Source organism: Chinchilla lanigera, unplaced genomic scaffold (genome assembly GCF_000276665.1).
Source record: "Chinchilla lanigera isolate Chin_1 unplaced genomic scaffold, ChiLan1.0 scaffold00116, whole genome shotgun sequence".
NCBI lineage: Eukaryota > Metazoa > Chordata > Mammalia > Rodentia > Chinchillidae > Chinchilla > Chinchilla lanigera.
Window position 1 is genome coordinate 2388920 of NW_004955517.1, and position 18022 is coordinate 2406941.

The 18022-nt window shown below is 46.8% G+C and overlaps 1 protein-coding gene and 1 long non-coding RNA gene across 2 annotated transcripts in view; one reads left to right on the forward strand and one right to left on the reverse strand.

Moving 5' to 3' along the window:
• Window positions 1-18022, reverse strand: part of Synpr (synaptoporin) — a 181192-nt gene that overhangs the window by 127840 nt on the left and 35330 nt on the right. The window contains exon 2 of the mRNA XM_005409042.2: window positions 17418-17542. Coding sequence (XP_005409099.1) covers window positions 17418-17542 — 125 coding nt within the window. The remainder of the gene's footprint in view (window positions 1-17417; window positions 17543-18022) is intronic.
• On the forward strand, window positions 16-2764 carry LOC102023515. Its single transcript, XR_264549.2, has 3 exons — window positions 16-1624; window positions 2163-2219; window positions 2370-2764. It is a non-coding gene; the product is annotated as an uncharacterized LOC102023515 (long non-coding RNA).

Below are 18022 nucleotides of genomic sequence, written 5' to 3' on the forward strand. Positions count from 1 at the left end.
ATCACTAGCTCAGCTGCTCTCCACAAGTTCCATTGGACAGAGACCCCCAGTGCTCACTCTTTCACTTCACCACACCTCGCTTGGCATCATGGCCCCAGGGCGGCCACCCTTGGGTGAGTTCCCGAAGCCTCTGAGCACTCAGGTTACCCAGCACTGGCTGCCGACTGCTGCGGGTATGCGGGCCACGGCCCACGTTTCCCACATGCACAGACTGAGCCCACCTTCACTCACACGAACCTGCAGAAGGGGGAACTCTGATCGTCCTGGGAAACGGGAGCTCTGAGAAAAAGCCCCCTGCTCAAGGTCATGCAGCAAAGGATAGTAGCCACAAATGGAGCCTGAACTGTCCAGGTCAAAGGCCATGCCCTCATTTTCAACACCTACGTGCCTGCAGAATAGCAGGTCAGGAGGACCATTCCTGCAAATGGGATCCTCTACCCAGTTTTCAGGCTAGGCCAATGGGTCAGCAGGGTCAGCTTTGATGATCTATAAACCAAGACCCCCTAAGCACCAGATGACAGCCTTGGAAGGACCCATGGGTATGTGAGAATTCTGGTTGGCCAGAGAGAGCTGTTGTCACTCATACAAACACACACACACACATACACACGCACACACACACACATAAAGAGTGACCTGACCTGACTGAGGTCACCCTTTTTGGCAGTGCTTTTTGTCTGTTCTCTTCCTCTCACCTTCCCACCCTCTGTTCTTGTCTTCCACACACTTCCCCAGTGACTGCTCAGATGGGCTAAAATGATGGGATTTTACTTCCTGATGGTTTTCTTTTCTGGCTGTAGTGATCACTCTTTGTCACAGATGCCTGGGCTCTCCCCAAAGTGTCTGAGTTGATATGTTCCATTCCAGTTGCAAGCTGTGTTTTTTTGAATGTGAATGATTAGCAACCATTATGGGAACGTCAAAGGTACCCTGAGAGGGTGCAGAACCTAGAGGAGGTTCTATGCTTTCTTTCTCTGCCCTTGAGGATGCCTGTGCAGGGATGAGGAAGCCTTCCATCAACGGGAAACTGAAGGGCAACTACTGAGCTACATTTCACTTCTCCCCCAACTTTTTTTTTGTGGTACTGGACATCGAACTGAAAACTTTGGACTTGCCAGGCAGGTATTTATGCTGCTAAGGTATATCCCCTGCCCCATTTTTTTTCCATGTAATTCTATTTCCATGTCTAGCTTACTGGGAGGGAGAAAGGAGTGAAGGAGAAGACGCTGGTCACGGTGATGCGAGGCTTCCAGATAACAGCTGCAGCAATCCCACAGAACGTGGGGCGGGACCCAGCATGTTCAGCTGCCTCAGAGATGATCTAACTGAGGAGAGTGAGAGGGACGCTGAGAAGAGTGAGAGGCTTACAGTGCAGAGCACGAGGGGCCTTTAGATAGTAGGGACCTGCAAGCAACAGAGGGGCAGGAGCAAGAGTGGCCAAGTGAGAAATTTAGTGCAAAGCCTCATCTCTCTTAGTTTCAGAGCAAGCTTGAGGACCGAAGGCAGGAAGCACAAGCTGAGAAGGTCGATGCAGGGGAAATGATGACCCTAGCAGAAATGGAAAGAGCAGCAAAGCCTCATCGTTCCCAGGACCCCGGATCATGACCGCATGCAGCGATGCTTTGTAAGTATTGAAACGCACCATCATCCCGTCACCGTGGTACCAAAGCCTGAAACCGTGGGACCTCAGAATTACTGACAACAGTAACCTGTGCAACAGGAAAAACATGAAACCTGCATCCCAGATGTTCCCGGGGAAAGCCTGAGAGGACTACCCAGCTCCCACCCCATGATCCCTCTTAAACACCCTGGGAATCCAGAGTATCATCAGAGGGCCCAGAGGGCAGGCATCAGGCCTCTTAGGGGTAGAAGGCCTAGGATTGGGTCTCAGACACATCTTTATGGGGCCAGTATTCAATCCACAACTAAAACTTTTACTGTACTTTCCCTAACATTAACCATGTTGGACAGACAAAGTACATCGCAAATACATTCCCTCGCTGCGCCCGGCTCCCAAAGGCGACCCACACTCCAGGCTCCTGGACCCGTCCTCCACCTTCAGCAGCAACCAGTTCAGTTCTCCCACCGCAGCTCACTGCCCTGGACTGCAAGTCTCATTTTCCTCTCCCCATGACCCTTCTCCTTCCTTCTTTGACTTTCAGGGGCCGTAGATCACCTCAATCTCACCTACATAATGCAGGATAACCTCTCTATTTAAGGTCAGTTGATTAAAAATCTTAAATCCATCAGCAATCTTAATTCTCCTTTGCCAATTAGTCAACTGCTTACAGGTCTTGGGGACTAGGACCTACACTTCTCTTTTTACTGTGTTATGTTGGGAGTGGTATTATTACTTTTCTCCAAATCAGGAGTGAGTCCATGGCCGTAGATGTCTATCTTCCCCAACACCTCAAGCAAGCCCCGGAGTGAGGAGGTGGAGGCTGACACACAGCAGGCGGCTGTGCCTCACACAAGAGATGAGACTGTGAGAGGAGCAAACCCTGGAGCCGCTGCATCCAGCCATCCTTCAGTGAGCCCTAAACCTCCCGGATGTGTAAGCCAAGAGCTTCCTCCCACCTGTTTAAAAACATTTACAGTGGGATTCTCCCATGTATATTTCAGTGAACCCTAATCATATGTGTGTCTGTGAGCATCAGGTTGAAACACATCTAGGAGACTTTGGAGCGAACAGCAGGAAACAGAACTGAGGTGGTGGTCTGAGTAGCTTTTGCTTTTGACTTAATATATTTGTACTGTTTGAGTATTGTATTTGTTCTCTTGTATTAAAATTGGCATTTATTCCTTCTATAGCTTTAAGATGAAGAAAAATAAGAGACTGCAGTTCCCCCAGGGCCCCATTCTGTGGCTTACGTGGCAGAAGCTTCAGAAGATTCTCCTTCAGTGAGTGCTTTTAAACAGCACACGAGTCCCCTCAAGAGTCAGTAATTACCAGTTGCATTTCAGGCCCCGATGGATCCCTTTAGCCTGTAGAAAACTGCTTAGATGAGGCCACAGATGAAAAGCCCCATGTGCAGAGATGACCAAAGCCCCTGCTGGTTCAGCTTTGTCAGCTTGACACCTTCCAGCCCATGTCCCCAAAGCTGACCTTGAAGGTTGAGTTTGCCCCAGTGCTGTTGTTCCCTCCATGGTCTATAAATGTACACGTGAGAGGAGTCCAAATTAAAGAAAAGAAGCGAAAGCAACACCTGCGTTTCGTCTGCAAAGCAAAGAAGTGCAGGCAACGTAGACTCCACCTGAACTAATGTATAGGATCAGAAGAGTTTGTTAAACTGTCATGCGTATGAGCTCTCAAGAGTTCTCCTGTGCATTTGTGTAGCACAATAGGCTGTGAGCAGCTGGATCTGAATTCCCTCTGCTCTTGCCTACAAGTCTGGTGGACCCAGAACCCACTGGGAAACTCATAGGGCTGATGTGAAATGTATTTAAAATGTTTTTAAAATTTATTTGAAAAATAGTATTTACACTATAATCAATTTGCATAAAATGAGTCTGATTTATTTCACTTATAAGTATGGTCTCTTGTTGCATGATCTACCTATAAAATACCTTGAGTTTATCTTTCTTTATACCTGAGTTATACTCCATTGTATAAAAGTACCACATCAAAATGTGAAAGGTGCAATCGATATTGTGAAAAGGAAAGAAAGTGCTCAGAAGGAAAGAACTGGATTGGGGGAAAGGAAACAAGAGAAAGAAGGAAGGAGAAAATATATATATATATTGAAAACTGCTAAGATAATTGTACCACGAATTTCTATTGGTTTATTGAAAGGCACAGTTAATGTTTAATTGTTCGATCATGTTGGAGGCCTGTATCTGCTACTCTGAACAGCTAGTTGGAAGGTAACAATATGCCATGAAACAACCATTGCTAATTTCCTATCATCTTGTTTTCAAATTCTGAGTCGCTTTGATTTTTTCTTCTTATTTTTTATTCTCTTTAAAATAAAAAAAAGAGAAAGAAAAAGTCTGCAATGCTCCACGTGGAACTCTTCCCAGTGAGTCGCGGGGGCAGCGGCGCAGGCGCGCGGGGGCAGAGCTCTGCCGTGGCGCCTGCAGGACCCTGGGCATGACACCCAGAGCTGCAAAACACGAAAGCAGACAGCAGCCACAGGACGCTTCCTAGTGGCTCCCTCTGAGGAGGTCATTAAACACGATTCTGATATCCTGCTTAATCCAGTTCTGTCTGAGACTTGTTGGAAAAAAACTATTTTTCCAGGTGTGGTGGCTCACACCTGCAATCCCAGCCCTCGGGAAGCGCAGGCAGGATTGAACGTTTGAGACCAGCCTGAAAGACACGTGAGAACCCATCTCAAGATACAAAAAAAAAGGAAAAAAGGAAAGAACAAAAAAGTTCGTTTTTTGAGCAGATTTAAGTTCACAGCAGAATTGAGAGGAAGGTCCAGAGAGCTCTGGTGGTGCCCCTCCCCCAGCACACGCAGAGGCCTCCTCCTCCTCAGCACCCTCCCCCAGAGCCTGCATCCAGCTGTCCAGGGCTGGCTGACTCCGATGTGTCACCGTGATCCGTGCTGACACTAGGGCTTGCTTTGCGTGCTGTGTATTCTGTGGGCATGGGCCTGTCTGCTGTCCGAGTACTGTGTTTGCATCACCTTAAAAATCCTTTCTGTTCTGTTTATTCACCCCGTCTCACCCACTCACAATCCCTGGCAGCCACTGGTCTTTTGAACATCTCCATAGTTTTGCTGAAGGGATTTTTAGAATGAAAGAAAATTGCTACTTTTTCTAATAAAACTACATTGTAAGATCTGGTAAGGAGCAACAGAAAATGTAATGGCTTTAGATGCCAGAATGCAAGACAGTAAAAGAAAGGCAAAAAAAAAAGCCTCTAGTAAGAGAGACAGGTTCCTAGAGATGGTTGAGCACAGGTCACAGCTATGTGCAAAGATGGCCAAAGCCTACCAAGTATACCTGGCCGACTGAGCTCTGTCTTGGAACCCGGCTCTCTGTACTTGTCGCTTATCTCTGCTGTTGCAGCATTCAGTGGTGCCGAGGTATTATAACTATCAATCCTTCGTTGTAATCAAAGACGCTCAGCTCCTTGATTAGTGTCTCAGACCTCTCAATTCAGTGTCTTCCCTGCACAATCCACCCCTGTGCCAGGGACCTGAGAATCTGCTGTAGAAAGCACTAGGCCCATGGCCATAACTTCATTCTTATAAATTTGTATAACTCCTTAACCCCCAGTCTTCAATTACAGCTGCCGCGTTGGTATATTATCTTTCAAACTGAAATATATGAAGTTGTATAAAGTATATCCACAATACCTCATTTACTTCAAAAAGTGTACCTAGTGGCCAAAAGGCAAAAAGGCTAATCATTTTGTTTTTAGCCTGGAATTTTTCTTTGCTTCATGGTTTATTCATGGACTTCATGAATTTTATTCATGGTTTTCTTCATGGACTGAGGAAGTCAACAGGAAAATACATGGCAGTAATTCTGAGTTCCAAGGAGCAGAACTCCCTGACCCATTCTGTGAGTCCCTCCTGGCCTGCCTCCCTTGCCTGCTGGGTGTTGGGCTTTTGGCACAAGTATAAACAGAACAGAGTAAAAAATGTCTTATTATGGGCACAGAGAAGACCACAGTAGGAAGGAGGGAGGTGGAGCTTCTGAGAGTCTGGCTGGGAATGCAATGGCTATATAGGGCCAGGCTGGAGGTGGAGCTTAAGGCTGGTCTGCATGATACGGCAAATAGTGATTGGGCAGGAGGCAGGGTAAAAATGGAAACAGGATGTTGTAAAAGGGAAATAAAAAGTTGTGACTGGACCAGAGGAAGGAAGGCGGGGCTTGGCACATGGCCTCCAATGGCTTGTGCCATACTGGCTAGCCACCATGATGACTTAGCAGAGTTTTTACTAGGGCAGAAAACCCATCACTGGGGAGTGAGCTATGAACCTGGGAGTGAGGAAGGTGTCCCTGTGAAGATAGGGATTCGTCAGCTCCAGGGATTCAGGGCTGCCAGTACAGCATGGCGGTGAGCAGCACCGTCTCTGGAGTGGTCTTATGCTTATATCGGCCATGTGACCTTGGGCAAGTTGTTCAACTCAGCGAGCCTCCGTTTCCTCACCCAAGGAGGTGTAGTTCAGAGTAGCCACCTGTAGGTATGTCGGCAGTGGAAAGGCTATAAGGTACAGAAGTGCTTGGTGTAGCTCCTCATGCATGGAAAAGCTACAGTGATGTCTCTCTTTGACAATGATAGTGATGATGACTGCCTTCACTGGCATGTTCATCTTGAGCATTCTCTATGCTGTGGAAGGAGTTTGGCATGGTGGAAAACAGCTCCATAGAGATGCCCATGGGAGGCAAAGACTTGAGTAATTTCTTTTTTTTTTTTTTTTTTTTTTTGGTTTTTCTCCGGTACCGGGAACCGAACTCACGACCTTGCATTTGCCAGGCAGGCGCTTTGCCGCTGAGCTAAATCCCCAGCCCCAACTTGAGTAATTTCTAAGTCTGGCCTTTACTAGTGATGTGGACTCAGAGGTTAAGTCTCTGTGTGCTCATCTGTGAAAAGAGAAGGAAAAATAAACCGGCCCTGGCTGCTACAGAGTTGTGACAGTGAAGAGGACAATGAGCACCCTCAATTGTTAATTGTGCCCGTGATGGGATCTTCACAGCACACCAGGACACGTGCACCGCATAGAGGGACCAACACCCACTCCTTCTGTTTCCGCCCTCACTTCCCCCCAGCTGGCTGAAGACAGTGCTCTGGGGCGTGGAGGAGGTGTGGAATTGCTGCAGTTTCTCCATCAGTGCTATGACGACTCAATCACCACTCGCTTCCTTGTCAAGTTTATGTTTGCTTCATTCTGAGGTAACAGGTGCCACAAGAGATGATTGTGAAATGACACGAAACAGAAACTTCCTCTCGCTTATTCACATATTTTCTTTTGCTGTTTTGTCTGTTAAGTATAATACAAATGGCAAGTGGTATCTCAAATCAAAGTGTAATACCAAATGTTTTTTTTAAACCTAGTAATATTGACACACAAGACATCCAGCTGTTGCAGGCTGAAGCTCTGCAGAGCTCTCCCTGGGCTGCTCTCTGCTGGCTGTGCCTCTAGGTGCGCTTGGCTGTTTAGTAAAATGCCAAGCCTGAGCTTTGCCAGCCTGCAGTGACGCTGACTAGGCAGGTATGGGTAGGACCTGCAATCTCCATTTCTAACAAGCTTTCTGAAGGAAAGGGTGTAGGTAGGAACCTCCCGAGCCTCACGCTAGAATGACTCTTCAGTCCAGGTCATCTAGGTTCTCACTTTGGGGTCCTGAGGGAGGAAATAAGAGTGTGAATCCCCGCCATGGAGTTGTTCCAGGTGCCCCAGCCCTAATGCTTTGAAGTCTGGATTCTGACCTTTGAGCACCAGCACGAAAGTCAGCTTAAACATGGACTTCCTCTTCCATTTACCCTTGGCCCCTGGACGGTCACAAAATGCTCTTCAGTTAGGGTTTAATGGGGCCGGAGATGGAGGTACATGGACCTCCACCACTCAGTTCGGAGCAGCTGGACCTCTGAAGATGCATTGCATGAGGTGTAGCCAATGAGGACGCAGGGATAGGCCTGGATCGGAGGTGGAGGTTAATGGGAACAAGGATGGAACACCTAATGTTTTCAGTGGAGGGGGTACATAAAACAAACCGATGTCCTCATGATGGTTTCTTTTGTTATTCCGATGTCATCTCTGAGGCTAACTTCCTTTGTCCTTTTCTGGACCCCTCCAAGTCTCCCTCCCTTTCCTCTCCCATCTTCCTCCCCTCCTCCTGCTCTTCCTTCTTCTCCTCTTCCTCTTCTTCCTCTTCCCTCTCCTCCTCCTCCTCCCCTTCCTCTCCTCCTTCCCTCTCTGTCTCTTTCTCTGTCTCTATCTATGTCGCCATTTCTTTCTTACTCTCTTTCCTCTTATTCCAGGAATGAAAAGAGGCACAGATTTAAGGGAGAACTAGAAGCCCTTTCTGCAGCTTTCCAAGAAGTCACATCTGTGTTCCCCCAGGGTGTGACGCTTCCCAGCTGATGAGGCTCTTCCCGCTGCATGCCCTATGCCTGCTCTGCAAAACTACACACAGTGAGACCGAGAACGACATCAAGAGTCCGCTCTGCCCAAACTGACTTAATCTCTGTTGTTGGTCACCTCCCTATGGGGCCCAACAGGAACAACACCTTTGATTACATAACCTGCAACCATTTTCAATAAGTGCCCCAATCCTGGTCCTTAAAAACCTGTTCAGATGTTACCTAAATAGGGCGAGCCTCAGAGCAAGGCCTATGAGCCTGAAATAAAGAACTTGTATAAAGTAATTTCACTGAGTTTGTACGCCTTCTTTTGCTTTCTCTGCCGCAGCCCTGGCGGGGCACTACCAGGCTTCCTGGCCCAGGTTGAACTCTGGTGTTCCTCTGTCTGCTCTGCGTCTGCATGAGGCTGCTCCTCCTTGATGGCTGGTGTCCAAGGTCGGCCAGGGGCATGCTCCGGAGGGCAAGGGGAGGGCTGGAGTGAGGGAGAACCAGATGACTTCTCCAGCTCCTGGTGCTCAGGGGAGAGTTCACACAGAGGGCTAACCCCTGCCCTGGTCCCTCCTCCTCCCTCTTTTCCTGGTCTCAGCTTCTTTGAGAAAGGGCCCAGCCTGTTCGTGAGCGGTGAGACTGTTATGGTTGATACATTGTGTCAACTTGGGGAATCTAGAGGTTTGGCTAAGTGACTCAGCAGGAAGCCAGGGTGCTTACTTTGTATACATCCTGAGCCTGTGGAAGAGGAGAGCATGGAGATTATGTGAGAGCTACACGCCCCTTAGGTGGGGGTAGCCTGTTTACAAAGTAAGGCAGGGAAAGAAGCTGCTTGCCGCCATTCCTCCGGTTTTGCTCTGGCTGCTTTGCTGTTCGGCTGCCATTCCCCCCTTTGCTCTTGTTGCTTTGCTACCTTCTGCCTCGGAGCCAGCCAAGTATGGACTGAAACCTCCACAAACTGTAAGCTAAATAGACCTTTCCTTCCTTCATTTTGGGCGTTGGGTATTTTGTCTCAGCAGCGAGAAAAAAGTAACTAAGACAGAGACCATCACCTTTTTCTATGCCCCTTGCCATGGGCCAGTAAAATGTTTCTTCTTTTTAGGGCAGATATTAAGTATTTTAGCCTTTATAGGTTAGGAGCAAAATTGAGGCTATTTGCTGGGTACTTACATGTTACTTAAAGTACCATCATTTCAAAATGTGAAAACCATCCTCAGCTTATGAGCCGTATAAAAAGTCAGTGGGCGGGCTGGATTTGACGACAGGACCTCACGGGGCCAAGCCTTGCTCTAGTCCTGGCAGCATCTTCCCACAGTGACTAGACTCTGGGTTGTCTTGTGATCATCTTTCTGATCATGACCCTGTGACCTGCACTAGCTTTTCCATTGAACCCTCTGGCGTGACAGTTCCTTCCTTGAATGGACCGTCACCACCAAAGACTTGTTAAAAGCCATATTCCATGAAGCGGATCCTTTTCCATGCCGTAAGTTTCTTCGTGCTTGCGGTCCTCAGCAAGGCACCACAGACACGGCTGCGGGATTCGCGCGCATTCAGCACTCAAGTCAAGTCGGCTACCACCCGCCTGTGTTCTCACCACCCAGCCTGACGCTGGCATGAGGTGCTGAAGGTGTGAGGCCTCAGGGGTACGCATGAACCCGCACCAGGAGCAAGAACTTCAAATACTGCAAGGGCTCCCCTTGTGGGCTAATGCTACCCACACTGTATTTGTCATTTGTCCTGGGGCTGAGACCAAATACCCAGCATGCACAGTGTGCAGGACAAAGGTTTAGTTGGCTGATGCTTTCAGCGCAAGGTTAGCGGCTTACAGCAGGAATGGCCTGATGGAAGCACGGCAGAGCAAGCTGCTCACCCAGGGCAGCCAGGAAGCAGACAGAGGGGAGCCAGGCCTTCCCAGGTCATGCCCAGTGACCCACCTCCTCCAAGCAGGCCCCACCTGCTGATGGCGCATACAGCTAGGAACTCATCGGTGGATCCCCTGTGATCCCCTCTCAAAAGCTCCATCCCTGAGCACCTGAGACTCTGGGGGGACATTTTCGATCTGAACAATAGCACACACTCACCAGCAAAGGGGAGGGGAAAAGCGGGCAAGCAAGACTGGGGTGTGGATGCAAGGTCGCATCCGAGAGGGGCGGGGACTCGCTATTTTTTCTCCGGATGCCCACAGCTACCTTCTTGTCCTGCTCAACTTCATCTCTGCTGTATGACCCTTCATCTGTCCACTTCCACAGCTGGGTCTTTTACAATAAAGATTGCATGGCTCCTCTGTGTAGAACCCCCAACAATGTCTGCAGAAAGCCTATCATATCACTCTGCTAAGAGCTTGAGAGTTATTGCTAAGATCCCACCTGGTCTTGCCCTGCCTCCTTCTTCAGCTTCGTCTGTTGCCATCCCTGTCCTTGTGCCAATTCAGCAGACAGCAGCTGCCATGCCAGCCCCACTCTCCCCATGCTGGACGGCAGGCCTCTGCCCCTCTTCACTTCCACTGGGACACATCCCTCAGAGTTCTTGGGGGTGACTCTTGCTTAGCTCTTTCGGGTCTACCCTCAAATGTCATTTCAGAGGCAGCATTCCCTTCAGTCAGCTCATCCAAACTAGCCCAGCTCCCCACTTTTCCATTAACCTTCTCAGCTTCCTCTCAAGACTTGTGTCAACGTCCGGGATCTCCTCCCTGCTGGCTTGCCATCTCATTTATCTCCCTTGACAACTTGCGGTTCCCTTTGTCTGGAACATTCCTCCCTCTCTCATCTGGTCTGGTTAATGCCCTCCACAGCAGGCCCTCCGGACTCCTCTACCCCCACCAACAGTTATTTCACACCTCTTCACAGAGATCATTTTCTTCATGGAAATCGCAATAGAAATCAAAGGTATACCTATGTTTATATGTACATTTTATTTTATACTTCTTACTTGGTTTTTGACTTCCCCCTGTCCCCAGGTAATTGTAAATTTCATGAGGGAATGGACCATGTCTATTTTACCGACCAGTGTATACCATACAGTTCGGGACTTGTGTACACTGAAGGGTGCTCAGTAAATACTTATTGAGAGATGAGTAAGGGATGTGGATAGTGTCATTCACATAGCCAGGCAAAATGGCCTAAAAGTCTCCCCAAGGTACTAGAGGCTGTCCCTGCCCTCCCATATCTTTGGTTCTTGCCATTTCTGTCCACAGGGGTAGCTTTCTATTGCCAACACCCATGATCTTTGCCTGAAGGATTTCATGACCTATGGGCTAGTGCTTGGTCTGCATCCAGTATCAGAGAGTTAAGATCCACAGATTTTTGACCAGTAACAGCAGGAGCAGTTGGATAATAACCTCAGCATCATCACTGGTCTTACAGTACTCTGGAGACGCATCTCCCAGTTATCCGGATCCTCAGGTGCCCCAGCGGTAACTTGCACATGAGCCCACCCTCAGCAGTCTTCTTCCCTTTCCTGTCTCACATCGCCATTCCTCACAGTGGCTCCGGGGGTCACCGGCCAAGACAACTATGCGCATGAAGTCCTTGTGTGGGGGTGTTTTGGGGAAAGCTGGTAACAAGGCTTCCATGCTATCTGATTCCCACTGCCGTGTTCCTTTCAGGGAAATGTTGCCACAAAACTGTTCCAATCTAGCCTTTAGAGAGATCGCATGGGGACAACCGAGGTGGAGATGAACATTAATTTGTCATTTGCGAATTGTTAAAATTTAATCTCCTTCCATGCCAACAGCCATTATGCATACGTGTATCACTTTCTGTGATGCCCTGAAAACATCCTGTACAGATGGTAACGCCGCCCTTCATTTTTAACGAGGGCTGGCCTCCTTCTACTTGATGTACAGCTGAATCCTGGCGCTCACTGCCTAAGCTAGACTCCAGTGATAACAACAGCTACACAAGCACACCATTCAGGGGACACTTGTTATTTGCCAGGCTCTGTTCTACACAATTAGCTTGTATTATCTAATGTAATGATCTCTGCAGACTACGTGGAAGAAACTATTATTTTTTAAATTTAATTAATTAATTTATTTATTTATTATTTCTTTTTTATAATAAGAGAACTGAGGCCTGGCAGCTTAGCAGCCCAGCATTCGGCCTGGTGGTGCTGTCAGGCTGGATGCAGTACCTCTCGCATCCTCTAGGTGGCCGAGCTTGGCTCTGAAACTGGGGTTTGCCTTCCGCCCTTTGACCACTGCACTTCCAAATCTCCTACATACAGCTCTACAGAGCCACTAACTCCCGCCATACTCAGAATTTAGTTTAAAGCACCATATTAAAATGAAAAACCGTAGTTACATGGGTTCTGAAATTTTAGCCAAAAGGAGTGAAGTGTTTTTGGTAATGAGAACAATAAATGAATGATTAAGTGTGATTTCCTGAACATCGGATATAATCATCGCACCCCTCACAGCTTTATGTCCCCCAAACTGGCTCTACGGGTAAGAAAAAAGGTCCATCATGACTGCCCTCAGGGATGACTTGTAGGGGACAGGACTCTGCCTCGCCCCTCTGGTTAGAGCAGGCCCCAATCCTACTGTTGCTGGTGTTTGCTTTCATCTGTCCCAGTGAGCCAGAGAGGAGCAAGGGAACAACAGAGAAAATGCCAGAATCGCAGGGAGGACAGTGCAATTCCACCAGCCGCCAGTGGAGCGGCCCCAGTGAGCACTTCCCCTCCTGTGGGCAGCCCAGGACAGACAGCTCCTAACGACTGTGCTAGTGCCACCACAGCTCTACACTCTGCCACTTTGGGAGGGGTGCATCCTCCAATAGGCTTAACGAGACTTATAGAACAATGGGCTTGACAATGGGAATGCCACCAGGGCAACCAAACTAAACTTCGAAGATGTAGAAGCAGGTTAATATGGGACGGCTAAATGGGCGCACCGCTTCGTTTCCCACGGAGGTGGAGAGAGGGTCGAGGAAATTCTGTTGCTGGGTAAAATATGGCTCTAAAGGGTCATTTGTTTCTCAAGATTAATTTTGCCAATTAATTAGAATAATTACCTTTTTAGCTCTGTAGCTTAATTACACTTACTTGCTTATGCAAGCAATATATCAAAAGAAAACTTATGGAATGCTAGGGCATTTTTATTAAAGCACTTTGCCTATGTGTGTCATTTAAAACTCATAACAGCACTATGAAATAAATGATACTGTCTTTGATACAGAGGGGAGGAACAGTGATGATAAGCAGGCTTTCTTAGCAACACACAGCTAGGCTGTTTCTTGGGTTTGATTTTGTTTCTGTTTTTGCAGGAACAACACTATATTACATGATTACAGAGTATGAGTAAGCAAGGATCTGCTCGACTGACTGATGCACCCATCCCTCAGCCAGCTGCCACCTTTGGGGATGGCAGTCTTCCCAAGCAACACCAGTGCGTTAGAAGCAGAACCTGAGATCAAGACTTGAGTGCAACTCATTTTTGGAGGAACCATCCTAACACTAATAGAGCAAAGTGAGGCAGGAGAAGGGAAGGAGGTTATAAAAGCTGTGGTAATGATCAGGTTTCCTTGGCTAGTGGAGCTGTCCTGCTGGGCACCTCTGAGAGATGGGCGGGGACATACAGGAGAGCTGCACTACCTCAGGCTGAGCTGTCTTCCAGCTCATATTTGTCACCGAAGGAGGGCTGCTCTAGTAGACACAAACTTCCCTGCACTTCTCGCCTGTCCTGCCTATTGGCCAGACAAGTTCCCGTGGCTACAGCAGAGGGAACAGGGCCTTGACTTGCACTCAGAAGGGTGGGCTTGGAGGGTGGGGATTGGACGCTTGGGTGGCAGTAGCATCTGCTCCGGCCAACTAGCGTAAAGTTATGCAAATCCACCTTATCACATGGTGGGTAAAATATGACTGGTCTTGTGGTCTATGAGGAATATCTCATATCTTTACACTGATTTGAGTAAATGAATTGTAATGGTTGCCTAGCAGATTTCACAGATATGCTACAATTTATTAACTGATTGTTTCTAATTCTGTTCCCATAGATCCTTAAATGCACAACTGTGACCTGTCTTGTTCATTAAGTGTTAGTTCGAAGTATTGACTGTTCTCTGGCAGGGTCTCTACAGCTCTATCAAGCAAGTTCAAACAAAAAACCCTACTTCACACAGTGAAAGGAAGTGCTACAAACAGTCCAGGCCCACCTTCCTCCCAATTACCAAGCAAGTTTCCGACCGAGGTAGCACATTATGATAGAGGAGAAGCTAGCTCAACACTACTTGCTGATTTTGATCACAAATCAAAAGGAAAGTCAGGTGGTAACTATTTCATTTCTGTGGTAAAATGATGTTCTTTCTGGTAGGATTCAGAAGTACATGCATACGATAATGTAAAGGAGCTAACACAGTTCTGGCACATGTATTAGAAGCAGCACTTGAGTATTTCATTAACTATCTAGAATTTCCTAGCTGAGGTTATCCTACAACCTGAAATATTTGTCTGATATTTAAGTCACTTCCTTTAACCTGTCAGTTACTAAATAATTATTTCTGTTCAAGTAATTTGGCATTTGAGCGTATTGTCTCCCTTGTGTTTACAATAAACTGAATAGTTAAAAGCTGCTGAATATTTCTACTTTATATCTAGGATTATGATAAAATCTTTGGCATGCGAAGTCTTATGAGAAAACAACTTTTTGATGATTTACATCATTAGTATCTCTGTAACCCAACTTCTTCCAAAGCATATGACTTTATAATCATTGGAACAATTTCTAGGTCCTTACTGAGGTCTTCCTCAGTGAGATATAGGGTAGCATTTTAAAGCATACAAACGTAAAACTGAAGTTGTAGCCCTAGTAAAATTGAGTAAAAATTGAGTAAAAAACTGAAGTTGTAGCCCTAGTAAAATTTGTGCATAAACCCTGCCTGGGTGTTATGCACAAATCCTAGACGAGCATTTCTAGGAGTGTAAGATGTCCTGTGGAAGAATGCAGACTAATCCCAGTTCCTTAATTCTGCACAGTAAATGTTGTGCAGATGTGGCAGGCAGAGTAGCAAAAGGTTTCCTTCTTCTACAGTGCAGGACTTAAAACTGCTTCTGCGAAACCTGGAGTTCCTAGAAGATGTGGCCTGGGCTATACAGGTGGGGCTGGGCTCTGGGTGAAAGCTGGAGACCAGCAGGAAGGGACCAGTGAGCGCCCAGCTAGTCCTCCCGGTCTGTTTTATACATGGGGCTCCTCAGCAAGATACTGTTTGGAAAAAAAGCTGTGCTACTGCACAACAATAGTTAGTATCTTTATTTCCAAATGCAAGTAAAATCTATTAAACGACTGGGCTGCTTTCTTTACACATGGCTATAAACATTTTATCTTATTTTTCCAGTTTGCTTTTATTGAGCCAATCCTAAGATTGTAGTCTTGGGAAGAAAGCGATGAAGCCCGTGGTAGAAACTTTGCTTGAAGAGCCATCTCTAATTGTACCCTTACGAGGGTTGCATGAAATTAAATATTACCCTCTCTCTACTCTCCACACCTGCCCAGCTCAGGTGCTGAGTCAGAGACTTCCTTGATTGCTCTCCTCTAGCTTGAGAGAAAGAACAGGAGTGCTTCAAGCCAATAACGCAGTGTTCAGTGATCTGTTGTTCTTCAAATCTGAAAGGATTAACTTTGGATTTGCTGTGTACCCTGGGGAGAAATCATTGCAGAAGCAATACAGAGCGTATGACCTCATGTACAATATTATTGAGCATCCCAGCCCCATTGCCTGGCTACTGGTGCATCTTAACACCTGGTCCAGGGTGGTTGATTAGGGGTTGATTTGGCCACACTTACCCAGAAGCCCAGGGGCCCATCTAAGATTTTCCAAAGCATTGAGCACCTCGATGCCCCTTTCCACCAACACAGCACAGCTATTTTTACCTAATCGCCAAGGATAACGTGCTTAATATGTCTGTGTTGGTACTCTCTTATTAGTTAGGAGACCACATGGGCAGGAGTGTCTGTAACTTTTGTCAGTTATTCTTTTGAAAACTGGTCAGAGTATCAGTAAAAATAGCACTTCCTGTGACTCATCAGTTGGGGCACCTTTGCTTTAGACTAGGAAAAGCTCACTAAACCAATATATTAAAGGTTCATTTCATGAGAGGCAAATTTTGTAGATATGCAGTAGAAAAAGAGTTTCTGTAGTCAATTGTATTAGGAAATATGGTCTCTCTCTTGGTGATTCAGAGTGTGCATTAGAAAGACAAAATGCTGGGAAGTATTCCTTGAGTTTATTTCTTGATCATAATTTTTAATTTCTTCCTTTCCGTTCCTCTTTCTTTTCCTTCCTCTTTCTCCTTTTCCTTCTCCTTCCCTTATCTTTTTACTCATATTAAATACTTAAGAGTCCATGAGAATATTTTTTGAAAACATTGAATTTAAACCTGAATATTTTGGAAAACACTGAATTTAATTTAGGGCAATTTTAATTTTTTCTGCAATTTCAGAACCAGGACCATGCATGGTACAAGGTGCATACTCAGTGGTCATTTGTCAATGGAAGTGAACAGGAGAGAAAAGTATATTAATAGGAACCCAAAAAATACATGGGACAGTTGTCTGAAAATCACACCACTTACTTGATGAAAAGTGTATGAGAGTTTTATAGAAGTAAACTACATTAACACCGAATTCCATTAATCCACTTTGGGCATATGGATCAGAATCACAAGACGCAAGGTTGGGGACGAATCTCGGTAGACATCCAGCTATCATTTAATATACAGGACACAGACACGGATGAGGTATTGGCTTTTGTAGATGTCAAGAGAGTATTTCCAGCAATTTAGGTACATCAGTGGGGATATGAGCTTTCGCTCAAGCCAGGTGGGCTCACACCCTGCTTCTGCCTCTCACCAGCTGAGGGGATGTGGGCACATGTAACGTGCCTCAGTTTCCTCGTTAGCAAACAGTGATGACACACCCTTCAGATGGCCACTGTGAGGGCTTAATGTGACTAAGCAGGTGGATGGCCGAGCAGAATGTCTGGGATTGGGAAACAGTATGAAATATTGCTGTATTAAATATATTATCAGGCAGAGTTGTACAGTCAACATGAAATTAGAGGTGACGACAAATCTAGAGAGGACGTAGGAAACCTTAAAGGCTGTGGAAATAGTTTGGGGGGTTGCACAACTGAGGTCTCCCTATGGACAGCGCCTGATCACGGGTGGCATTCTGGAGATGTTTTTGATTTTATTTGTGGGGACAGGCAGTTGTGGTTTGAGGGTGCGTCTCATAAATCCTCCTGGTGTAGTGTGGTGGGGGCGCTCTGCAAATTATGTCGGTGCAAGCAGAACCCTTCTGTTTAACCAGGAACCCCTAAAACCTTCATTTTTCCACAAGAAACCACAGACGGAAGGAAACTCTCTCTGCAGGGCTGACGGTGAGGTTTCCATTCCCTACCTGAAGGGATAGGCGAAGGCTATGTCGATGCTGAGGTTACTTTCCGTCTTGTTGACGCAGTCCACACTCAGCCGCAGGCCTCCGGAATAGCCACCGCATGTTGCAAATGCAAAGATGGCAAAAAGCTGTGAAGAACAAAGTGAAAAGAGAAGGCAGCTATTAGGGTTGCGATGATCTAATGAGAGACATAAGGAGGCGCTTAGTATGTGGATCCAGGGAGGCTGCGACCCTACAGGAGAGCAGCATCTTACCTGCACAGGCTGGTAAGCAGAGCAAGAGTGCTGTTGGGGCTGCGGGGTGTATTTATGCACCACCCTCCCCCAGCTTTTGCAGAGATGCGCGTGATAGTTCCACATGTGCATTTGTCTGGGACAAGAGCCCAAGGTGTGAAGCCAGCAGGTGAACACATAAGGTGGGGAGGCCTTGTCCACTGTGGCCACCTTACTGTGCCTTTCATGCGCCATGCTTTGTGCCCACACTGAACACACGTGATCAGGTTTCCTTGGACAACAGTGGTGTGTGTGCACTTATGAAGCTTGATGTTCCTATGTTAAAGATATGGCAGGACCGCATAATCACTTCAAAAAGCTGCATGTAAAACATTC